This window comes from Bos taurus, chromosome 15 (assembly GCF_002263795.3).
Source record: "Bos taurus isolate L1 Dominette 01449 registration number 42190680 breed Hereford chromosome 15, ARS-UCD2.0, whole genome shotgun sequence".
NCBI classification, from domain to species: Eukaryota; Metazoa; Chordata; class Mammalia; order Artiodactyla; family Bovidae; genus Bos; species Bos taurus.
Window position 1 is genome coordinate 20,764,744 of NC_037342.1, and position 27,245 is coordinate 20,791,988.

Sequence of the window (27,245 nt, forward strand, 5' to 3'; positions counted from 1 at the left end):
ATTAATTCATCATGTATTTTTCTCCTCTATAAAGTTATGAGCTCCTTGAAGGTGAGTACAGAAAAGTAGGCCTTATTTAATCAGTGTCTACTTCATTCAAATAAAAGACATTTTTGTAAGGAAAGACATGAAGTACATGTTAGAAGTTTAAGCAAATCCACAGAATTTTATTTTCAATTTTTACATATATAATACAAATACAGTAAATATGGAATGTTTCTGCCATATACAGCATTATACATGGTCATGTTGATGATTCAGTCATAAAATACATACAATTGAAGCAAATGAGAGAAAACTTTATTTGTACCTCCCCGCATTTTCCAAGTTTTCTAACATGTACCTATAATAACTTTTTAAATTATAAAAAGTGTTTTAGAAAATAAACAAAAAGGTATTCTAGAAAATCATAATTATTAAATAAGGATTATTAAAGCTCCTAACTTAGAGATAATTTAGAGAGTGTGCATCATAGAACCTGTCCACACGATCATTTTGGATTCATTTTGTAGAAATTATTTTTTCCCCCAAACTGAAGGGTTAATCTCAATGGAAAAGAAAGACCAAACCAAAGTTATATAAATACTACTAAGTTAATTAGACAACTGAAGCCTGGTTGATCTTCATTATCAAGCTGCTTCACGCTTACATGCTTTGGGAGCCTTGGAAACTTCAAAGTAGTCCTGTGCTGTGCATATACACATGTAATATTAAGAATATTGTTTGGCAACATATAAAGAGCTCTTTCAACTCATTAATAAAGAGATAAGTAACTCAACTAAAAATGTTCTAATTTTTAAATAGAAAATTCTATTCTGCCCCCCAGAAGATATACAAATGGCAAATAAACACATGAAAGATGCTCGTCATAATAAGGGAAATATAAATGAAAACCACAAGTGATATCTCATCACACTCACCAAGATGACTATAGTTGAAAAGATGGAAAATAACAAGGATTGGTAAAGATGTGGAGAAGTCAGACTCATCATGTATTATTGGTAGGAATGTAGTATGTGCAGCTTTCTTGGATAATATTTGGTTTCTCCAAAGCTAGACATAGAGTATCACATGATACAACAACTCCACTCCTGGATATATACAAGAGAAATGAAACATACATCCACATAAAATCTTGTACATGAGTGTTCACAGTAGTGTTATTCACAATGGCCAACAGGTGAAGATAACTCAAATGTCCATTAACTCATGACCAAATAAATGAAACTGGTTTATCTATATAATGAAATATTATCAACAAAGAAAAGTAATGAAGTATTGACACAAGCTACAACATGGATGAACCCTGAAAATATCATGCTAACTCAAAGAAGCCTGTTCCAAAGACCACATAGGACATGATCCAGCTGCATGAAATGTCCAGAGGAGGCAAAGCTATAGAAACAGAAAGGAAATGAGTGGCTGCTTACAGACAGAGATAAGGGAAGAAGGGACAAGGGAGAGAACAAAGAATAACAACTAATGGCTATGGGTTTTCTTTCAGGCAGGATGAAAATGGTTTAAGATTTTTATCTGGTTAGTATAGTCACAGACTAAAATACTAAACAGAGTTGCTGTACAACTCTGAGAATACACTAAAAGCCATTGAAGTGCACATTTTAAATGGGTGAACTAAATGGTATGAACTGTATCTCAATGCTGCTAAGTCACTTCAGTCGTGTCCGACTCTGTGTGATCCCACAGACGGCAGCCACCAGGCTCCCCCGTCCCTGGGACTCTCCAGGCAAGAACACTGGAGTGGGTTGCCATTTCCTTCTCCAATGCATGAAAGTGAAAAGTGAAAGTGAAGTTGCTCAGTCGTGTCTGACTCTTAGCAACCCCATGGACTGCAGCCTACCAGGCTCCTCCATCCATGGGATTTTCCAGGCAAAGTACTGGAGTGGGGTGCCACTGCCTTCTCCAGTATCTCAATAGAGCCGTTTAAAGAAAGAACGTCATCTGGCTCCTTTTCTAACAAATTACATGATTTGGGGAATGAGAGTTTTAATTTATAAATGGGAACAGGATCTGTATCCATCCTTCCACTTCTAGCTGTAAGAATATATAAAAGGGAAATATAAGAAACACTCTAGAAAGCTACTTTCATGACTTGAAGATAATTGTATTGGTTATCAGTTGCTACATAACAAATTACTACAAACCACAGTCACTTAAAACAACAAACATTACCTCACACAGTTTAAGTGTCAGGAACCAGGAAGTAATTTAGCTGGGTGAGTCTGGCTCAGGTTTCTTATGAGGCTGCAGTCAAGCTAGGGCTGCAATCTCTAAAAGACTTGACTGGGGTTTGAAAATCCACTTACAAGGTCACTCACGTAGCTATGGGGTGGAGGCTTCAGCTCCTTCCATTGAGGCCTCTTTGCAGGGCTGCTTAGGAGACTGCTTCCCCCAGAGCAAATGATTACAGAGATGGAGAAAGCATGAGAGCAACTGAGACAGAAGTTTGGTATCTAATAACCAAATCTCAGAAGTGATCAATCATCACTTTAACAATATCCAATTGGTTACAGAGATCAATTCTGATACATTGTATGGGGGGAATTGCACAAATGTGTGAATTCCAGGAGGTAGAAATCATTGGGGCTATTGTGGAGACTGGCTACCAAAATGACATAATGACAGTAAAAAGACCAAAGATCCCACATGAGCAAATGCTTGACCTCTGCACTGAAAGTGGATAAGGAGGATACTCATTTCTCAGTAGTGTGACATACACATGCTTAGAGATGTTTTAAGAGCTGGGATAAAAAGGATTTGTAAGAAGCGTTCATACCATTTTCCATTCTCCTTGTGACTGAGTTATGGTTATCATAAAGAAACACAAAATGGTACAGCTGGGGGCTGGTGAAGGAAGTATGTAAAGGATTTAGTCAACTTCACTCTCCCCCTGCTCCATGCCTGACAGGTAAGAAAAGAGTTCTGGTTTAAAAAAAAGCTACGTGACTCTACCAGGGTCATTAATGATCGAGCAGAAACTAGAACTCACTCCCATCTTCTCATTACTCCAGAAACTATGCATCAGAAATCAACACAGACTCATAACACAGCTGATGCATTAAACATGTGAGCAGTAAATCAACAAACATTAGACTGCTGGTCATTCCGTAACTGGCAATTCTTTGTGTGGCTTTTTGGCAATGACTGTATCATGTTCTCAGACAGCAGTGGACTCTCAGATCCTTTTTCTACTCCAGTTGAGGGTTGACCTACTTAGCTGGGGGAAGAAAGGAATCACTAATTTAGCTCAGCTAATATTTATAGAGTATCTTTTCTATACCTATCACTAAACACAGAGAAGGCGATGGCACCCCACTCTAGTACTCTTGCCTGGAAAATCCCATGGACAGAGGAGCCTGGTAGGCTGCTGTCTGCGGGGTTGCAAAGAGTCGGACACAACTAAGCGACTTCACTTTCACTTTTCACTTTCATGAATTGGAGGAGGAAATGGCAACCCACTTCAGTGTTCTTGCTTGGAGACTCCTAGGGATGGGGGAGCCTGGTGGGCTGCCACCTATAGGGTCACACAGAGTCAGATACGACTGATGTGACTTAGTAGCAGCACTAAACATGTAGATTTTAAGCACAGAAAACATGGTCCCTACACTTGAAATAGAAATAGATGGGGAAACAGTGGAAACAGTGTCAGACTATTTTTTTGGGCTCCAAAATCACCGCAGATGGTAACTGCAGCCATGAAACTGAAAGACGCTTACTCCTTGGAAGGAAAGTTATGACCAACCTAGACAGCATATTCAAAAGCAGAGACATTACTTTGCCAACAAAGGTCCGTCTAGTTAAGGCTATGGTTTTTCCAGTGGTCATGTATGGATGTGAGAGTTGGACTGTGAAGAAGGCTGAGCACCAAAGAATTGATGCTTTTGAACTGTGGTGTTGGAGAAGACTCTTGAGAGTCCCTTGGACTGCAAGGAGATCCAACCAGTCCATTCTGAAGGAGATCAGCCCTGGGTGTTCATTGGAAGGAATGATGCTAAAGCTGAAACTCCAGTACTTTGGCCACCTCATACGAAGAGTTGACTCATTGGAAAAGACTGATGCTGGGAGGGATTGGGGGCAGGAGGAGAAGGGGATGACAGAGGATGAGATGGCTGGATGGCATCACCGACTCGATGGACGTGAGTTTGAGTAAACTCCGGGAGTTGGTGATGGACAGGGAGGCCTGGCGTGCTGCAATTCATGGGGTCACAGTCGGACACGACTGAGCGACTGAACTGAACTGAACTGACACTCGAAATGCAGATAGGCTGAAAAAAACCTACACCTGGAACACTAAGAAGATTAGACATTATGTGACATGGCAGCACAAGGATTTATGTATTTTTAATTATTTTAACAGAAAACATATCTAATACTTAAAATGTGCCAGATACAATTTTAACTCTTTTAATCCCCTAGGAGATTGTCCTCATGCTACGGATGAGAAAAGTGAGGCCTGAAGAGGTTATGAATCTTGTCAAAGTTCTCACATCTGACAAGAAGCAGGGCCAGATCCAAACCCAGGAAGGATGGCTCCACAGTCCATACTTTCTAAACCATAATAGTATGAAGGTTTTCAATTATTCTTCTGCTTTGTAAAGGGTTTTGAAGGAAGCCGATCATGAGATTCCAAAGTACCTCTGAGAAATCTTTCAAGCTGTACAGGGTAAGGCAGTATTTAGCCCTACACAGTAAGGATGTCTTAGGATAGCCTGATAACTCATAGAGAGAGGTGAGGAAAGGTGAATAAACATTCACTAATGAGACAGTGTTTTCCTGGTGCCAAAATTAAATATAAAATTGAATTTTAACTGCAATTAGGAAATTAGTTTATAGTTGGAATGAGGAAATTAAATGGATGTACTGTTTTGCAAGTGCAAAAATAAATTAATTTGACCCTGTCAAGCTCACCAGCATGTGAAGAGATTTACATCTTCTATAGATTTCCTCCCAGAATCATACCATAGGGAAACAGCATACTCCATCAGGAACAGATGTATTTGATCATTTTTAAAGAATATGAAAAGTAGTTTGAAGAGAATAAAGTGATATGTGGATCTGCGAAGTCTTTGGCTTAAGAAAGCAATGAATTTCATTTTGGCAAAAATCCAACAACTTTGCCACTTTATAAAGCAACTGCTCTCTCTTTCCTTTACATCTGAGTTTTACTACTTTGGAAAACGTTCCTTGCAAGGAAAGTAGGTATCTTGTAGAGTGCTAGTGATAGTGATCTTCACGTATTAAATTTCTACTTTGTGTTCTTCTCATCACATACCTTGAACAATCTATGCAGTTTAAAACTTTACAACACATTATTCAAAACTGTAGGAATAGGCCTTATTTAGAGCCAACTGGAATATAATATGGGCTTCCCTAGTGGCTCAGAGGGTAAAGAATCCGCCTGCAATGCAGAAGACCTGGGTTCTATCCCTGAGTTGTGAAGATCCCCTGGAGGAGGGTGGTAACCCATTCCAGTATTCCTGCCTGGAGAATCCCCATGGAGAGAGGAGCCTGGTGGGCTATAGTCCATGGGGTCACAAAGAGTCGGACATGACTGAGCAACTAAGCACAGGGCATGTAATACAAGGCAGCATGATGAAAAGCATTTTTTGTTTTGTTTTGTTTCTATAAGAAAAGGAAAGAATACAGATTTTTTGTAAGATAGCATATCAGTATAGTTTATTAAAATTTTGAAAAGGTCTTAAAAGATTTTTAAAAATTCTTAAAAAAATTATTTTATAATTCTTCAAAATTTTATTTTATTTTAAAGTCTTGTTATCAAGAAATTGCATCTAGGTACAGAAGGTTTATAGAATTTCTTCCAAAAGAAAGTCTAGTAACTTTCCTTTTAAATTGACTTTTCCTTTAAATTCTATCAGACAGTTACCATAACTAACCTAGAGTCTCAGTGTGAGAGAGGCCTTCACGAGTTCATTCAGTTCATTTCAACAACATATTTGTCAAGTTTATACTTATCACAGGTAGAAGCAGTTTTTCATTCTCTTATGAGAGGAGATTTGACCACAATTCTCAGTAAACTATTCCAGATAGTATAAATGTTCTGCTTGCCTTAGAAAGTATGGTAAGTTATCATCCACTTTAGACTAGTTAGATGTTAGATGCCAACATGACAGAGAAAAAGGAAATGAAATGATGAGGAATTTGCAGAACACAATGTGGGAACTTCTGAGTAAAAGAAGATTAGCATGTTTGTGAGCACACATTTGTGTACAGCCACGCACAACAGGAATGAACTGACCAAAAGGAAGAGGAGAGTCAGCAGAGAGCTGCTTTCCTGGTCTCCACTGCCTTTTGCTTTGGGTCTCTTACCCTCTCATCCTTACCCCAAACCAGCCAATTGTGTATGTGTTTAATCTTGATTCACAGCTCTGCTACATATGAAGCTCTTGGAGCCCCTTCATCTCAAGTGGCTGAGCAAACTAGGTCAATCCTCCATGTGGCAACCAGGTCAATCCATCATGTGGCAAGCTCTTGTTTCCAAGAATCATTCTAGGTATACTTTGAGCTTCTGTCTAGGGATACCTCAAGAATTTTCAGGGTCCACCAGAAATGAATTCCAAACAGTCAACGCTGATCTTGTTTCAGGCCAGACCTGGAAATACAACTGTTTTTGCTAAAACGAATTTAACATTATAGTCTAGCTGGCTTCCAGACTGCATTTCATCTTTTAAAAATTCTCACCTACTATTGTCCTCAGAGAGTCTCTGAACCAGGATAATGTGTCCTTCCATTTCTGTTATTGCTGCTGCTGCCACCACCACCACTACTACTTACTACTACATAGTCCTCAAACATAAAAGCACTGACTATGTGCTAGATACTACATTAAGGGCTTGACATATACTCATTTAGTTTCTCTTACAGCCTTTTGTTGTTGTTCAGTCACTCAGTCACGTCCGACTCTTTATGACTCCATGGACTGCAGCACGTCAGGCTTCCCTGTCCATCACCATCTCCTGGATCTTGCCCAAACTCACGTCCATCAAGTCAGTGATGACATCTCATCCTCTGTTGTTCCCTTCCCCTCCTGCCTTCAATCTTTCCCAGCATCAGCATGTTTTCCAATGAGTCAGTTCTTTGCATCAGGTGGCCAAAGTATTGGAAGTAGTGACAGATTTTATTTTCTTAGGCTCCAAAATCATCGTGGACAGTGACTGCAGCCATGAAAGTAAAAGATGCCTGCTCCTTGGCAGAAAAGCTACAAGAAACCTAAACAGCGTACTCAAAAGCAGAGACGTCACTTTGCCAACAAAGGTCCACATAGTCAAAGTTATGGTTTTTCCAGTAGTCATGTATGGATGTGAGAGTTGGACCATAGGCTGAGCACCAAAGAATTGGTGCTTTCAAAATGTGGTGATGGAGAAGACTCTCGAGAGCCCCTTGGACTGCAAGGAGATCAAAACAGTCAATCCTAAAGGAAATCAACTCTGAATATTCATTGGAAGGACTGTTACTAAAGCTCCAACACTTTGGTTACCTGATGCAAAGAGCTGACTTATTGGAAAAGACCCTGATGCTGGGAAAGACCGAAGGCAAAAGGAGAAGGTGGCAGCAGAGGATGAGATGGTTAGCATCACTAGTTCAATGGACAGGAAACTGAGCAAACTCTGGGAGATAGTGGAGGATGGAGAAGCCTGGGATCCCACTCCATGGGATCAAAGAGCTGGATACAACTTAACTGAACAGCAACAACAACAAAATCTTATTAACAAACTTGACTTTATTGGATATTTCAAGAGGTTTAAAGCTTGAAAATGAAATATATATAAGGGAAAGAAAGAGGCAACTAATAATAATGAAGTCAATCTAAACATTTCCCTTATTTTCTCATTTCATATTCTAAGCATTGGATTCATATTTTACAGAGGAAGACATTGAAACTCAGAGATTAGGTAATTTATTTAAGATCACACAGACAATCAGGATGGAAAGTCAGCATTTGAATGTAGCAAAGCCCAAGCACTTCCTGCTGCACCGTAACATTTCCTTGGCATTACCTTTCTCTCCAATCAGCAGCAGCAAGCAGAGATTCAAAAGGTAATACATGTAAAGTACCCAGTACCAAGTCTCGCAGACAGTACACACACAATGAATTGATTTGGAGGTAAGAAGCATTCTCCATGCTTAGTTGCTCAGTCGTGTCCAACTCTTTGCAACCCTTTGGACTGTAGTCTACCAGGGTCCTTTCTCCCTGGGAGTTTTCAGGCAAGAAAAAATTTTCATGCAAGAATACTGCATGAAAAAAAATTTTCATGCAAAAAATTTTTCATGCTATTTCCTTTTCCAGGGATTCTTTCCAACTCAGGGATCAAACCTAAGTCTCCTGCATTGTAGGCAGATTCTTTACCTGCTGAGCCATCAGGAAGCTGGAGGTAAGGATAGATATAGGTGAATACTAACTTGAAGGCACTAACAGACTGTAACTTAAAAGAAAAGTGGGTATATTTTCATGCAATTTCTATAAGGAGGGCTGAATACCATATCAAAACACACGAATTTCTGAAAGAAAAGTTTGTATGACATGAATTTATGCCTAAGTAAATAGAGTATCTCACAGAGTACCAGCTGAGAGCTGACAAGAGTCCCTGACCACAGGAAAACCCAGTAGGATGAAGGAAGGGAGGGAAAAAGAGGAGGAAAGTAAATGGGACGGAAGAGCAGGGGAGAGATCCCCGCATCAGAGCAATAGTTCAGGACAGAGGGGAGGCATTTGATGCTGCTAGAGATGGCAGTTGATCTATGGCAGTCTGAAGGGAGTGAGAACCACACAGACTATCTGCACCATAGCCCAAAGCAGCCTGGACAGGGACACAGATCCTCCAGTACATGTGGTGGCAGGGAGGTGGAGCACAGTGGTTAAGGAGCACTCTCAGAGCGAGAACTGCTGTTGACTGCAGGGAGAAGGCCTGCAGGAACATGAGGAGAAGACTGCGGCAGGGAGTGCCTTTCAAGGAAAGCTGGACAGCCAACGAGGCACGGTGGTACTGCTGAGTTGTGCACAGGGCCTAAGGCCATCACTGTAACCTCTCGCTCTCTCCCCACTCACACACTGGGCAGCTGATCAATAGAGAAAAACCCCACAGAAAGTGGTCCTTTGAGTGCCTGACGTGCTGAGCAATAAAGACCCTGGCCAGAAGGGCCCTTTGAGTGCCTGCTGCATTGAGCAATAGAGAAGGACCCCAGCCAGTAGGGTCTTTGAGCACCTGCTGTGCCAAGCGCCAGAAAAGGACCAACCAGGGAAACCCTTTGAACGCTAGCTGCCAGAGGCTAGAAGAAGTCTCTAAGTGCCTTATCTCCTGTGCCTGTGGCTGCTGGCTTCCCCGAACATCTGGCACCACCAGGTATCCTGTGATCCAAGCAGCTGCACCACCTCCATGCCTGGTCCTCACTAGGGGAGAGTTTCCAGAGGCTAAAAAACTCCTAATAGTGCCATATTGCCTGTGTCTGTGGCCGCTGGCTCCCCCATGTATCTGGTGCTACCAGGATCCCTGTGATCCAAGCAGCTGCACTACCTCCATGCCTGATCCTCATTAGGGCAGAATTGAGTCCTCCCGGGCAGCCGCAGGAGCAAACTCCTGTGAATGACCACATGCAGAGATGAGGATAAAACCACGACTGAGCTCCACGGCAGAGAGGCTAAAGAAGAGGATCTAAAACCTTTCCACCAGCTGCACAAGCTGCGGAGTAAATCCACAAAACCAACTAAGTAGACTCTGTGTCTATGGAATATATAAAAGGACAATGAGTGTCCACACAAAAGAGAAAGCCCTCGCTCTGGCAACTGAGGACAATGGATGAGGCAAGTACACACATGAGTAGGGTCAGATCAGAGTCTGAGCTGTTCCCATGGCAGGTCCAGAGAACAGCTCAATACTAGAGAGCCTCCTGGGAGGTGGAGGTGGAACTACAACTCTGCATACATTTTTCTCTAATTTTTCTTTCATTTTCCCCCCTTTTTTTCTTCCTTCTTTTCTTTTTCATATTGTTCTCATGTAATTTCTTTATTATTCCTTTAATTTTTATTTTTTTATAACTTACTTTTTCCACTTTAAAAACATCTTATTTTTAAATAAGTTCATTTTATTTTTTCCTAATTTTACAGTCTTCATTGCTCTCTTCTCTTTGACTCTTGTTTTTATTCTTTTTTTCTTTCCTCTTTCTACTTTTCCCTTTTTAAGTGTGTGAATTTCTTTGGGTACTCTTAAGTGTTGCTCTCACTATCAGTCTTGGGGTTTTGTCTTCTGTGCTGTGAGGCCCGTGAGGTTTTGGTGCTGCAGGCAGGACAGGGTCTAACCGGCACTCAGCCTAGAAGTTCAGAATCACTCCAACCTAGGCTTGGACGAGTAGTGAATGACCTTTTGCTTTTCATGGGCCTTCCCTACCCCTGATGTAGGAGACCTGAGTCCAGGACTTTGGACCACCAGAGAATTTCCAATCCCATGGAACATTAGTCAACAAAAGCTCTCCCAAAGGTCTCCCACAACACTAACAGCAAAGCCCACCCAAAGGCCAGCAAGCTCCAGTGCTGGAGGCCTCATGCCAAAACATTAGCAAGACAGAAACACAACACTGTCCATTAGTAGAAAGGCTGCCAAAAGCCATATGAAGCCCAAAGATACCCCAAAACATACTATCGGACATGGCATTCCACTTCAGAGACAAGGCATGAGACCATAGGCACAAAGTCCTCCCAACCATGACACTGGTCCAACCCCACCCACAGGGGATAGACTCCAGAATTAAGAGGAACTACAACCCTCCAGGCTGCAGAAAGGAGATTTCAAACACAGTAAATTAAACAAAATGAAAAGACAGAGAAACATGCAGTGGACGAAAAACATGGTAAAACCCCAGAAGACCAAACAAATGAAGAGGAAATAAGCACTCTACCTGACAAAGAAATAAGAGTAACTATAGTAAAGATGAACAAAAATCTTGGAAATAAAATGGAGGCACAGATAAATAGACTGGAAGCACAAGCCAAAAAGTTACAACAAATGTTTAACAAGGGACTAGAAGAATTAAAGAACAGACCATCAACAATGAACAACACAATAACTGAGATTAACAAGTACACCAGAGGGAACCAATGGGCAGAGAGAACCAATAGGAATCTATCTGAGGCAGAAGAATGGTAAGTGTAAGAAATAACTGGAGCAGAGCAGAATAAAGAAAAGAGAATAAAAAGAAATGAGGGCAGTCTCTGGGAACTCTGGGACAACATTAAACATAACAACATTTGAATCATAGAGGCCCCAGAAGAAGAAGACAAAATGAAAGGGCATAAAAAAATATTTGAGGAGATTATAGAAGCAAACTTCTCTAAAATGGGAAAGCTAACAGACAACTAAGTCCAGGGAGCACAAAGAGTCCCACTCAGGATAGACCAAAGAGAAACACACCAAGACACATGTTAATCAAACTAACAAAAATTAAGCACAAGCAACAAATATTAAAAGCAGCGAGGGAAAAGCAACAAATAACATATAAGGGGATTACCATGAGGCCAACAGCTGATCTTTCAACAGAAACTGTGCAGGCTGGAAGGAAGTGGCAGGATATGCTTAAAGCGATGAAAAAAAACTTACAGCCAAGATTACTCGAACACAGCAAGGATCTGCTTCAGATTTGAAGGAGAAATCAAAAGCTTTATAGACAAGCAAAAGCCAAGAGAATTCAGCATCACCAAACTAGTTTTATAACAAAGGTTAAAGGAACTCCTTTAGACAGGGGAACACAACAGAAAGAAAAGGCCTACAAAAAACAAACCCAAAACAATAAAGTAAATGGCAATAGCATCATAACATATCAATATTTACCTTAAATGTAATTGGACTAAATGCTCCATCCAAAAGACACAGGTTGGCTGAATGGATACAAAAACAAGACCCCTATATATTCTGTCTACAAGAGACCCACCTCAGACCTAGGGACACACACAGACTGAAAGTGAGGGACTAGAAAAATGTAACCATGCAAATGGAAATAAAAAAAGTGGGAGTAGCAAGACTCAGATAAAATAGATTTTAAATAAAGACTGTTACAAGAGACAAGGAAGGACTCAGAAGATGATATAACAATTATAAATATATTTGCACCTAACATAGGAGCACCTCAATACTAAGACAAATGCTAACAACTCTGAAAGGGGAAATGGACAATAACATGATAATAGTGGGGACTTTAACACCCCACTGACACTAATGGACAGTCTTCCAGACAGAAAATTAATAAGGAAACACAAGCTTTAAAGGACATACTGGACCAGTTGGACCTAACTGATATCTACAGGGTATTTCATCCCAAAACAAAAGATTTTTCACTTTTTTCTCAAGTGCACATGGAACTTTCACTAGGATATATCACATCTTAGCTCATAAATAAAGCCTTATGAAATTAAAAAAACAAACAAACAAACCTGAAATCATTTCAAGCATCTTTTCTGACCACAACACTAAGAGACTAGATATCAACTACAGAAAAAAAAGCAGGGAATAAAAACACATGGAGGTTAAGCAATTCAATTCTGAATACCAACAGATCACTAAAGAATTCAAAAAAGAAATCAAAATATACTTTGAAACAAGTGACAATGAAAGCACAACTCAAAACCTATCAGACGCATTAAATGCAGTGCTAAGACGGAAGTTTATAGCAATACAAGCCTAGCTCAAGAAACAAGAAAAACATTGAACAATCTAACCTTACACCAAAAGCAACTAGATAAGGAAGAATAAAACCCCCAAAGTTAGTAGAAGGAAAGAAATCATAAAGATCAGAGCAAAAATAAACAAAAAAGAAATCAAAGACACAAAAGCAAAGATCAATAAAACTAAAAGGTGGTTCTTTGAGAAGATGAACAAAATGGACAAACCGTTAGCCAGATTCATCAAGGAAAGAAAGGCAGAAGACTCAAATCAATAAAATTAGAAATGAAAAAAGAAAAGTTACATCAAACACAGAAATACAAAGGATCATAAGAGACTACTATGAGCAACCATGTGCCAATAAAATGGATCACCTGGAAGAAATGGACAAATGCTTAGAAAAGCATAACCCTCTAAAATTGAAACAGAAGAAACAAAATATGAACAAACCAATCACAGACACAGAAATTGAAAGTGTTAAAACAAAACAAAACAAAAAACAACCTTCCAACGAATAAAAGCCCAGGATTAGATGGCTTCCCAGGTGAATTCTACCAAAAGTTGAGAGAAGAGCTAATACCTATCCCACCCAAACTCTTTCAGAAAACTGCAGTGAAAGGAAAGTTCCCAAACTCATTCTATGTGGTCACCATCACTCTGATATTAAAACCAGACAAAAATGACACAAAAAGGAAAATTACAGGTCAATATCACTGATGAGCACAGATGCAAAAAATCCTCAACAAGCTTCTAGCAAACAGAATCCAACAACACGTTAAAAACATCATATATCATCTTCAAGCAGGCTTTATCCCAGGGATGCAAGGATTATTCAATTTACAAAGATTAATAACTATGATATACCATATTAACAAATTAAAGATAAAAATCATATGATCATCTCAACAGATGCAGAGAAAGCATTTGACAAAATTCAACACTCATTTATGACAAAAATTCTCCGGAAAGTAGGCATAGAAGGAACATACTTCAACATAATAAAGGCCATATATGACAAACCCATAGCAAATATTATTCTCAATAGTGAAAAACGGAAAGTATTTCCTCTAAAATCAGAAACAAGACAAGGGTGCCTACGCTCACCACTATTATTCAACATAGATTTGGAAGTCCTAGCCACAGCAACTGAGAAGAAAAAGAAACAAAAGGAATTTAGATTGGAAAAGAAATAAAAGTCTCACTGTTTCAGATGACATCATTCTTTACACAGAAAACGCTCAAGATGCCACTAGAAAATTACTAGCACTAATCATTATTAGTGCTAGTATATTGAATATATTAAAGTTTCAGGGTACAAAATTAATATACAGAAATCCCTTGCACTCCTATACACTGACAATGAAAAATAAGAGAAATTAAGGAAAGAATCCCATTCACCATTGCAACAACAATAATAAAATACTTAGGAATAAGTTTTCTAAACTGTGGAAAATTCTGAGAGGTGGGAATATATGACCACCTGATCTGCCTCTTGAGAAACCTGTATGCAGGTCAGGAAGCAACAGTTAGAACTGGACATGGAACAACAGACTGGTTCCAAATAGAAAAGGTGTACATCAAGGCTGTATATTGTCACCCTGCTTATTTAACTTATATACAGAGTACATCATGAGAAACGTTGGACTGGAAGAAGCACAAGCTGGAATCAAGATTGCCAGGAGAAATATCAATAACCTCAGATATACAGATGACAACCACCCTTATGGCAGAAAGTGAAGAGGAACTAAAGAGCCTCTTGATGAAAGTGAAAGAGGAGGGTGAAAAAGTTGGCTTAAAGCTCAACATTCAGAAAACTAGGATCATGGCATCTGGTCCCATCACTTTATGGCAAATAGATGGGGAAACAGTGGAAACAGTGGCTAACTTTATTTTTCTGGGCTCCAAAATCACTGCAGATGGTGATTGCAGCCATGAAATTAAAAGACGCTTACTCCTTGGAAGGAAAGCTATGATCAACCTAGATAGCATATTAAAAAGCAGAGACATTACTTTGTCAACGAAGGTCCATCTAGTCAAGGCTATGGTTTTTCTATTGGTCATGTATGGATGTGAGAGTTGGACCATAAGAAAAGCTGAGCGCCGAAGAATTGATGCTTTGGAACTGTGGTGTTGGAGAAGATTGTTGAGAGTCCCTTGGACTTCAAGGAGATTCACCAGTCCATTCTAAAGGAGATCAGCCCTGGGTTCATGGGAAGGACTGATGTTGAAGCTGAAACTCCAATCCTTTGGTCACCTGATGCGAAAAGCTGACTCATTGGAAAAGACCCTGATGCTGGGAAAGACTGAGGGCAGGAGGAGAAGGGGACAACAGAGGATGAGGTGGTTGGATGGCATCACTGACTCAATGGACATGGGTTTGGGTGGACTCTGGGAGTTGGTGATGGACAGGGAGGCCTGGCGTGCTGCGGTTCATCGGGTTGCAGAGTTGGACACGGCTGAGCGACTGAACTGAACTGAAACTTAAAAGCTTTTGCACAATGAAGGAAATTATAAGCAAAGTAAATAACAACTCTCAGAATGGGAGGAAATAATAGCAAATGAAACAACTGACAAAGGATTAATGTCAAAAATATATAAGCAGCTCATGAAGCTCGATACCAGAAAAACAAACAGCAACATCAAGAAGTGGGCAGAAGACCTAAAAAGATATTTCTCCAAAGAAGACATAAAGATGACTAACAAACACATGAAGATTCTCAACACCACTAGTAGAGAAATACATATCAAAACCACAATGAGGTATCATCTCACACTGGTCAGAAGAGCCATCATCAAAAAGTTTACAAACATAAATGCTGGAGAGGGTGTGGAGAATAGGGAACCCTCTTGCACTGTTGGTAGGAATGCAAATCGATACAGCCACTATAGAGAACAGTATGCTGCTAAGTCACTTCAGTTGTGTCCAACTCTGTGCAACCCCACAGACAGCAACCCACCAAGCTCCCCCGTCCCTGGGATCCTCCAGGCAAGAATAGTGGAGTGGGTTGCCATTTCCTTCTCCAAATAGAGAAGAGAACAGTATAGACAATCCTTAAAAAAAAAGATATATGAATAAAAAAACATCCTATGACCCAGCAATCCCACTGCTAGGAAACCATAATTGAAAAGACACATGCACCCCAATGTTCATCGCAGCACTATTTACAATAGCCAGGACATGGAAACAACCTAGATGTCCATCAGCAGATGAGTGGACAAAGAATTTGTGGTACATATACACAATGGAACATTACTCAGCCATAAGAAGGAATGCACTTGACTCAGTTCTAATGAGGTGGATGAACCTAGAGCCTATTATACAGAGTGAAATAACTCAAAAGAGAAGGACAAATATTGTATATTATTGGAATCATATATTATTGGAATGCACACACATATACATATACGGAATCTAGAAAGATGGTACTGATGTACCTATCCCAGGGCAGCGATGGTGATGCAGACATTGAGAACAGACTTTGGACACAAGGGGAAAGGAGAGGGTGGAGTGAACTGAGAGAGTAGCACTGAAACATATACCATGCTGCTAAGTCGCTTCAGTCATGTCCGACCCTGTGCGACCTCATAGACAGCAGCCCACTAGGCTCCCCCGTCCCTGGGATTCTCCAGGCAAGAACACTGGAGTGGGTTGCCATTTCCTTCTCCAATGCATGGAAGTGAAAAGTGAAAGTGAAGTCGCTTAGTCCTGTCCAACTCTTCGCGACTTCATGGACTGCAGCCTACCAGGCTCCTCCGTCCATGGGATTTTCCAGGCAAGAGTACTGGAGTGGGGTGCCTTTGCCTTCTCCAAACATACACCATACCATATGTAAAATTAAGATAGTCAGTGGAAATTTACTGTATGACATAGGGAGCTCAAATCTGGTGCTCTGTGATAATCCAGAGGGGTAGGATGGGGTAAGAGGTGGGAGGGAGGTTCAAGAGGGAGGCAACACGCATATACCTATGGCTGATTCATGCTGATATACAGCATAAACCAATACAATATTGTAAAGCGATCATCCTCCAATTAAAAACAAGTAAGTTAAAAAATTAAGGTGCAACAGCTGTTAAGTGAAATAATTCCAATAAATCCTCTGTGAGTTATTGCTTAACTCTGGATAAAAACTTTATCACCTATAAGTCATTAATTATTAAAATAACACCATAATTAGAAGAAAACAGTAGAAACAGTAATGTTATACTGGAAAAGCAAAATCAAATATAGGTTTAAAGAAATATGAAGTGCTATGATGGATCTATCTATTTCAAGAAATATACAATGCTAATAAATAAAACACTCAATATGTTTGCTATCTATCCCCACAATGTATACCAGTATTTTATAGATTAATTCCCATGATGTTACATGCAAAGAGATTGTAAAGATTCTTTTTAGGTAGTAGAATTTCATTGCATAAAATTTTACTTGAAGTAGGTGTGTGCTCAGAATAGACTTTAGAAATTTTCCTTGTTTCCTGGGTATAAATCATGGAAAAGCAAAATTCCAGTCATGAAAATTTGAGTTATTCTTAACAACTGTGAAAAGAGAAGTGATCTATTTTATAAAGCAATTCACTATAAAGTTTCTTTAAAATAGAAAATTCATCAATAATTAGTAAAATCTGATTGATAAAACTTTTCAAGAGTGTACATTATATAAAGGACAAATTCTAAGGCTTTCTTGAATGGTTACTATAATAGGATTTGATCTTTTAAAAAGAATGCAAGACTTGAAAAATGCAAAGAACTAATTTATCTATATTAAAGTGAGAATTTAAACATTATAGAAAGTAAATACAAATTTTAATTACACTTGCATAGACAAATGTTTAGAAGTACATACAAATGATTAATTTGGGCTTCCTGTTTTCTATAAGCACTGCTTTACAATGCTTGACTTTAAAGTGAAAGCCACTCAGTCGTGTCTGACTCCTTGCGACCCCCATGGACTATACAGTCCATGGAATTCTCCTGGTCAGATTACTGGAGTGGGTAACCTTTCCCTTCTCCAAGGGATCTTCCCAATCCAGGGATCAAGCCCAGGTCTCCCGCATTGCAGGCGGATTCTTTACCAGCTGAACCACAAGGGAAGCCCAAGAATACTGGAGTGGGTAGCCTATCCCTTCTCCAGTGGATCTTCCAGACCCAGGAATTGAACCAGGGTCTCCTGCATTACAAGTGGATTCTTTACCTACTGAGATATTCCTGAGGGTAAACACAATTAATCATTTGTATGCACTTCTAAACCTTTGCCCTGGGAATAGGTACATTGCTACCCAAGGCAGCAATGGTGGCGTAGACACTGAGAACAGACTTTGGACACATGGGGGAAAGGAGAGGGTGGAGTGAATTGAGAGAGTCACATGCATACTGTTGTATATTCTCACCCTGGGTTAGAGGGGAGGTGTGCCACTATTTGACCCCTGATTTAGAGCTAAACCTTCTCTGACATAAATAAGGGCTATTTTTTAATTGAAAAGCCTAGCACACGTCCATTGCAGGAACTTCCAACAAAAATTTTACCTGAAACTGTTTATTTTTTAAAAAGTGGTTAAATAAAGCTAGATTCAATGCAATCCCTATCAAGCTACCAATGGTATTTTTCACAGAGTTAGAACAAATAATTTCACAATTTATATGGAAATACAAAAATCTCGAATAGCCAAAGCAATGTTGAGAAAGAAGAATGGAACTGGAGGAATCAGCCTACCTGACTTCAGGCTCTACTACAAAGCCACCATCAAGACAGTATGGTACTGGCACGAAGACAAAATATAGATCAATGGAACAAAATAGAAAGCCCAGAGATAAATCCATGCACCTATGGACACCTTATTTTTGACAAAGGAGGCAAGAATGTACAATGGTGAAAAGACAATCTCTTTAACAAGTGGTGCTGGGAAAACTGGTCAACCACACTTGTAAAAGAATGCAACTAGAACACTTTCTAACACCATACACAAAAATAAACTCAAAATGGATTAAAGATCTACACATAAGACCAGAAACTATAAAACTCCTAGAGGAGAACACAGGCAAAACACTCTCTGACATAAATCAGAGCAGGATCCTCTATGACCCACCTCCCAGAATATTGGAAATAAAACCAAAAATAAACAAATGGGACCTAATTAAAATTAAAAGCTTTTGCACAACAAAGGAAACTCTAAGCAAGGTGAAAAGACAGCCTTCTGAATGGGAGAAAATAATAGCAAATGAAGCAACTGACAAACACCTAATCTCAAAAATATACAAGCAACTCCTATAGCTCAATTCCAGAAAAATAAACGACCCAATCAAAAAATGGGCCAAAGAACTAAATAGACATTTCTCCAAAGAAGACATACAGATGGCTAACAAACACATGAAAAGATGCTCAACATCACTCATTATCAGAGAAATGCAAATCAAAACCACAATGAGGTACCATTTCACGCCAATCAGAATGGCTGCTATCAAAAAGTCTACAAGCAATAAATGCTGGAGAGGGTGTAGAGAAAACCCTCTTATACTGCTGGTGGGAATGCAAACTAGTACAGCCACTATGGAGAACAGTGTGGAGATTCCTTAAAAAACTGGAAATAGAACTGCCATATGACCCAGCAATCCCACTGCTGGGCATACACATCGAGGAAACCAGAATTGAAAGAGACACGTGTACCCCAATGTTCATTGCAGTGCTGTTTATAATAGCCAGGACATGGAAGCAACCTAGATGTCCATCAGCAGATGAATGGATAAGAAAGCAGTGGTACATCTACACAATGGAGTATTACTCAGCCATTAAAAAGAATACATTTGAATCAGTTCTAATGAGGTGGATGAAACTGGAGCCTATTATACAGAGTGAAGTCAGCCAGAAAGAAAAACACCAATATAGTATACTATCGCATATATACAGAATTTAGAAAGATGGTAAAGATAACCCTGTATGCAAGACAGCAAAAGAGACACAGATGTATAGAACAGTCTTTTGGACTCTGTGGGAGAGGGAGAGTGTGGGATGATTGGGGGGAATGCCATGGAAACATGTATAATATCATATAAGAAACGAATCACCAGTCCAGTTTCAATACAGGATCCTTGGGGCTGGTGCACTGGGGCGACCCAGAGAGATGGTATGGGGAGGGACGTGGGAGGGGGGTTCAGGATGAGGAACATGTGTATGCCCGTGGCAGATTCATGTTGATGTGTGGCAGAACCAATATAATATTGTAAAGTATTTAGCCTCCAATTAAAATAAATACATTTAAATTAAAAAAATATAGCAGAATTAAAGACAATTTCTGCCTTCTCTCTCTACTTCCCCTAAAAAATAATTTCCCTTGAATTTTATAGATAATCAAGGTCAAACTGTGAAAACACAACCATTCTTTATTTAAGCCACCACTAATGCAAAGATGAAAGTGAAAAGTCTCTCAGTCCTGTCTGACTCTTTGTGACCCCATGGACTATACAGTCCATGGAATTCTCCAGGTCAGAATACTGGAGTGGGCAGCCTTTCCCTTCCCCATAGGATCTTCCCAACCCAAGGATCGAACCCACATCTCCCGCATTGCAGGTGGATTCTTTAGCAGCTGAGCCACAAGAGAAGCCCAAGAATACTAGAGTGGGTAGCCTATCCCTTTTCCAGGGGATCTTCCTGACCCAGGAATCCAACTGGGGTCTCCTGCATTGCAGGCAGATTCTTTACCAACTGAGCTATCAGAGAAGCCCCAATCCAAAGATATAACATTGCAAACAATCCAAAAGCCATTTTCATATGGCACAAAAGTGTATTTCTATACTATTCATTGGCAGAATATTTTCATAAGTAAATTTTGATTAGGCATCTATTGAAAGTAATTTACATTTTCTGATCAACCCAATGACTAAAGAGTGTGTCATCTGGGGGCAGCCAGGGATGCTGCTTGAGTCTGACAACTTGCTGAGTACAAATAGGAGACTGGGGCTTCCCTGGTAGCTCACACAGTAAAGGACCTGTCTGCAATGTGGGAGACCTGGGTTTGATCCCTAGGTCAGAAAGATTGCCTGGAGAAGGGAATGGCTACCCACTCCAGTATTCTTGCCTGGAGAATTCCATGGACAGAGGAGACTGGTGGGTTACAGTCCAGGGGTTGGAAAGAGTCAGACAGGATTGAGCGACTAATTAAAAAAAAAAAAAGAGGAGACTGAGCTAAGTATTTTGAAAGTTTCACTTGTTGGGATTTGGCTATATAATTTATTTTAGACCATCAAAAAATGCCATGCAATTCTTCAACATAGGCAAATCAAACAATCTGATACACCATATTAACAAATTGAAAGATAAAAACCATATGATAATCTCAATAGATGCAGAAAAAGCCTTCGACAAAATTCAGCACTCATTTCTGATTAAAACTCCTCAAAAAATGGGCACAGAAGGAACCTACTTCAACATAGTAAAGGCCATATACGATAAGCCCAGAGCAAACATTCTTCTCAATGGTGAAAAATTGAAAGCATTCCCCCTAAGACCAGGAAAAACACAAGGGGGTCCACTCTCACCAGTATTATTCAACATAATTTTGGCAGTCCTAGCTACAGCAATCAGAGAAGAAAAATAAATGAAGAAATCCAGATCAGAAAAGAAAAGGTAAAGCTCTGTTTACAGATGACATGATACAATACGTAGAAAACCCTACAGATACTATCAGAAAATTACTAGAGCTAATCAGTGAATTTAGCAAAGTCACAGGATATAAAATCAATACACAGAAATCACTTGCATTCCTATATACTAACAATGAAAAATCAGAAAGATAAATTAAGGAATCAATCCCATTCACCATTTAAACAAAAGGAATAAAATATCTAGGAATAAACCTACCTAAGGGACAAAAGAACTATATACAGAAAATTATAAGACACTGATGAAAGAAATCAAAGATGACATAAACAAATGGAGAGATATTCCATGTTCCTGGGTAGGAAGAATCACTATTGTGAAAATGACTATACTACCAAATGCAATCTAGAGATTCAATGTGATCCCTACCAAATTACCAATGGCATTTTTCACAGAACTAGAACAAAAAATTGCACAATTCATATGGAAACACAAAAGACCCCAAATAGCCAAAGCAGTCTTGAGAAAGAATGGAGCTGGAGCAATCAACCTTCCTGACTTCAGGTTATATTACAAAGCTACAGTCTTTAAGACAGTATGACACTGGCACAAAACAGAAATATAGACCAAAGGAACAAGATAGAAAGCCCAGAAATAAATCCATAAACCTATGGGTACCTTGTATTTGACAAAGGAGGCAAAAATACAGAATGGGGCAAAGACAGCCTCTTCAATAAGTGGTGCTGGGGAAACTGTAGTTATATAAAAAAGAACGAAATTAGAACACCTCCTAAGACCATTCACAAAGATAAACTCAAAATGGAAGACCAAATGGTCAAATGTAAGACCAGAAACTTTAAAACTCTTAGAGGAAAGTATAGGCAGAACACTGGATGACATAAATCAAAGCAAGATCCTTTATGATCCACCTCCTAGAGTAACAGAAAAAAAAAGCAAAAGTAAACAAGTGGGGCCTAATTAAACTTAAAAGCTTTTGCACAGGAAAGAAAACTATAAACAAGGTGAAAAGACAACCCTCAGAATGGGAGAAAATAATAGCAAATGAAACAACTGACAAAGGACGAATTTCCAAAATATACAAGCAGCTCATATAACTCAATACCAGGAAAACAAACGACCCAATCAAAAAGTGTGACAAAGACCTCAACAGACATTTCTCCAAAGAAGACATACAGATGGCTAACAAACACATTGAAAAGATGCTCAACATCACTCATTACTACAGAAATGAAAATCAAAACTACAATGATATATCACCTCACACCGGTAGGAATGACCATCATCAAAAAGTCTACAAACAATAAATGCTGGAGAGAGTGTGGAGAAAAGGGAACACTCTTGCACTGTTGGTGGGAATGTAAATTGATACAGCCACTATGGAAGATGGTATGGAGATTCCTTAAAAAACTAGGAATAAAACCACCCTATTATCCAAAGAAATCCCACTCTTAGGTATATACCCTGAGGAAAGCAAAACTGAAACAGACACATGTAACCCAATGTTCATTTAAGCACTATTTACAATAGCTAGAACATGGAAGCAACCTAGATGTCCATCAACAGATGAATGTATAAAGAGTGTAAGTGGTACATACACACAAAGGAATATTACTCAGCCATAAAAAGGAACACACGAGTCAGTTCAAGTGAGGTGGATGAACCTAGAGCCTATAATACAGAGTGAAGTAAGTCAGAAAGAGAAATATAAATATCGTATACTAACAAATATATATGGAATCTAGAAAGATAGTACTGATGAATTTATTTGCAAGGCAGCAATGGAGAAAACAGACCTAGAGAACAGACTTATGGACATGGAGAGAGGGGAGGAGATGGTGAGATGTGTGCAGAGAGTAACAAGGAAACTTACATCATCATATGTAAAATATATAGCCAATGGGAATTTGCTGTATGTTTCAGGGAACCCAAATAGGGGCTCTGTATCAAGTAGAGGGGTGGGATGGGGAGGGAGATGGAGGGAGGTTCAAGAGGGAGGGGACATATGTATACCTATGGCTGATTCATGTTGATGTTTGACAGAAAACAACAAAATTCTGTAAAGCAATTATCCTTCAATTAAAAATAAATAAATTTAAAAAATGAAAAAAATGCAATCCCTACATAGATTTCATGTTAAATCAGTACACCATTCATAGAACTATCAGATATATCCTCACCTTTAAAAATGTGGTAAAGACCACACCTTACATAAAAGGATTCACGTATTAGTGGAAAAGCATTGCTGCATTCCTTTGAACATAAAAAGGCTCTGAATTAAAATGCCATTAAAAATTATTGAATAAATTAGTGACTGAAAAGCCATCCAATTTTGACATATTACGAAAAACTCTTACGATGCCATAGAAATAGTATTTAGCTTCAGTAGGCAAAATGGTCATTTCAATAGATATTTAGCCTGTTTTTCCACTTCAAATTTCACTAATTAATCACTAATTACTCTAACCTATAATGTCTAAAAGCAATCAGAACTCAATCTTTTATTAATCTTTATCTTTATTCATATCTAAATTCGCTAAAAATCTGCCTTTTACCTTTGCATGGGGATCACTTTATGATAAAAAGTAAGCAAAAGTTTATGCATAACCAAACATGTACAGTGGTTAAAATAACTCATCTTTAGTATTCTGATTTCTAATTGTTTCAAAAAATAAAACTTTTACAATATGTGGAACATGCATGTTTGTGTACCACTGGATGTAAGATTCACTTTTGAATCAATTTTAAAGCAACAGATCACCAGCTCTCAAAAGGCTTTACGTTTCTCATAAAGAATAGGTCTTATCAAATAAACTCAGAACAGAAGTCATGCTTTCTATTATTTAACAGAGAATTCTGGTCCTGATAAAAAGCAAATAAACGATACACATAGAAGAAATCCAGCAGGTCCCAAATGAGTAGTACAAAGCTTCCCACTTACTTGGTACTGGGCCGCTTTTGCAGGGCTTTATCCAGGATAAGAGATGGAGCACTCCTCCTCCTTTCTGCTAATGTTTTCATTTTCTGTTGAGGGGGAAAAGACACACAATGAAGATCACATGGCTTGTAAAGCCAGTAAATAACAACTTTCAATCCAACTCAGCAAGTTTTGTATGCCTATGCCTGCCTATCAAGAAGTGTGCAATCTTATTATGGAAATAAAATGGTAACATCTAAACCAAGATAGTTAAGTGTTAAAAAGTGGTATAGGCAGTTAAGCATTTCTTATGGTCAGAGAATAAGGAGATAAAATATTGACTAGAGTATTTGAGAAAACAGCATCACAACCATTATCATCAATTGCAGTTTTATTGCTTATTACATGCCAGGCCCCATGCCAAAGACAGGACTGGATTAATTTATACTCCAAAATAGCATCAGAGTAGCTGATAGCTCTATCTCATTTGCAGGGTCGGCCCCAAAACTGGGCTTTAGGGAAAGATAGAATTTGAAAAGACCAAGTAAAGGGAGAAGGTAAGTTGCCAAAGCACAAGATGGAGACTATTTACACAATAGACATTTAAAGTTAAATATTTACACATTTAGGAATCTGTTCTTCAAAACAGTTTTTTTGTTTATTGTAACTTAGAAAAAAGATTTTTTTTTTTCTTTTCTAAGTGGTATGTAAATATAGGATTAATTGGATAATTCGGTACTGTGTTCTACAGGACCTAAACTTTGTGGTGAGGTTATATTCAATTTGATTTATCCAGATAATTACTCTCTAAATTTTCAGTCTTATAGATTTAACACCTCAAGAAAGAGTCCAAGGGTGAGCCACTGGATATAAATGTGTAAAATTTACCATCTAGTCACAGACAGCCATGAATGAAGTTCAGGCTGCATTACCAAAGCATCCCTCCTGCTCTGCCCTCTCACCCTTTCTTGGCCAGGAGTCTCACCCACTACGTGAGTAGACCTAGGCCAGCCATGTTTGGGGCTGGGTACTACTCTAAGAAAAAACACATAAAACCAAGTAGCTCAGCGTCTCATTACATGATTCACAAAGGAACAGCTTCTTAATTAATAAAATGTAGACCATCCCAAGGAAGAGAAAAGAAATCATCCCATGACAAGGGGACACTAGACTTCTTTGGCACAATTCTTTCCCCCTCAATTCACCATGCCCCCACAGATCTCTCCCAAATCACTGCTGTCAGCAGGGTCATGGCCTCAGTGTTGCTGTTCCCTCCATTAATCCTTTGGCTCACATGTGAAGACAAAATGCCCTAATCTCCTTGGTATAGCTCAGACAACTGAAACAATCGTATAAAACATTAATAAAGAACAGGAAACAAACGGGTAAGAAATACAGAATACCTTACTTATCAATCAGGAGACTGAATCAGTCTCAGGGCTGGTTAAACTGCATAAAGTTTTTAACATGATATATATGTGGTGCCCTCCTTCTGAAGAGAAAGCCCACAGTTTTCATCAGATTCCCAGAAGAATCCATAATCCCTCTGAACCCCAGTGATTTTGATAAACTATTTTATATGTTATAGCTTGTAAGCTGTATCTTAACTGTTTCCACTGGTCACATCTCCTGGGGACACAACTCTCAGGAATCTAGCACTCTGAGGCCAGTGTAAATGTAGAGGTTGCAGGGTGAAGGGAAGTCTGGGAGACAAGTATTACCAGTGGGCTGTTCCCATATGAAGAGTCTCAATTCTGGAAGATTGGGTTGACTTTACTTAGAAAGGTGATGGTTCCTTACTATGTAGATTTTCTGCAGGATTCTGTTTCACCTTCAGGTCTAGATTTGATTCCTATTTCATTTCTGGAATTTGAATCCTTTTATTCAGGATATAGGTACTATGCTTTGAACTCTGAAATACGCCCAATCCTTTAAGCTTGACCTGGGCCCCTTACCCTTGGTCTGTTTTGACCTTGAGTTTCTGCCTAGCCTTTCTGAGTGAGGGGCTGGGGGGTGTGTGGAGGGGTGACATTCCTGCACCTATCTCAGCAGTCTTCCTTCTGCTGCTCCTAATCCTCTGACACCACTTTCAGCAGATCCAAGTGCCTAAACAAGATCTTCATTAACATATGATTTCTAATTCTGAGCTCCTTGGCTTTCAAGCTTACAAAGAATTTGGAAAGGATTCAAAAGACAGCCATAAAAATGATTTAAAATGTGGAAAAAAGAAAGAAATTTAAGTTAAAATGATCTGACAAGTTAAAATGATTCTTCATTTGGAAACAGTAAGTCTCCAAGGTAATGCAGAGTTATTATACAGAGGATACCAAGTGTCTTCCAAAGAAGATAAGGTGAAAAGAAATGTGGCTATACTGTAGACTGAGAATCCAGGTTGATCCTGGGCAGTGGGTTTATCAAGAAATTTATAAAAGCTGTGAAAGAAATCATGCACTAACTTCAAGGGATTCAGAAACCCCCTAATATGGATTCTTTAGGGATCCATGGACTCCAGATTCAAAACTTTTTGATATAAAGAAATATTTCTGAGTGATGGCTATTAAACATGAGCATGGATAATTAAAGAAGAGTGACAATTTTCTTTGTAAAGATGCTTTTAAAATAGTTTTTCATAGAGGTCTAATATACCAGACTATTTGTACCTATTTGTATGCAGTAATTAGACTGTTTTCTTAGTTATGGGCTTCCCTGGTGGCTCAGCTGGTGAAGAATCCGCCTGCAATGCAGGAGACCTGGGTTCGATCCCTGGGTTGGGAAGAACCTGGAGAAGGGAATGGCTACACTCCAGTATTGTGGTCTGGAGGATTCCATGGACTGCACAGTCCATGGGGTCGCAAGGAGTCGGACTCAACTGAGCGACTTTCACTTTTCTTAGTTATAAATTGGTAGACGTGTGACAAATCAAATGTGGGGTGAATCTACCTCATTTGGTGGACTCATATTCAGATATTGCAGTCAAACTACAGGCAAAATAATATTTGAAGTCCTATTGTTTGTACTGAGACTCACTTCACTA

At 39.1% G+C, this 27,245-nt stretch overlaps 1 protein-coding gene across 5 annotated transcripts in view; it reads right to left on the minus strand.

Moving 5' to 3' along the window:
- ARHGAP20 (Rho GTPase activating protein 20) overlaps nucleotides 1–27,245 on the minus strand; it is a 215,923-nt gene that overhangs the window by 168,055 nt on the left and 20,623 nt on the right. For all 5 annotated transcript variants that reach the window (XM_005215783.5, XM_059874706.1, XM_059874705.1 and 2 more), the window contains exon 2: nucleotides 24,236–24,318. In XM_005215783.5, the coding sequence (XP_005215840.1) occupies nucleotides 24,236–24,315 (80 nt within the window). In that variant the 5' untranslated portion in view covers nucleotides 24,316–24,318. The remainder of the gene's footprint in view (nucleotides 1–24,235; nucleotides 24,319–27,245) is intronic.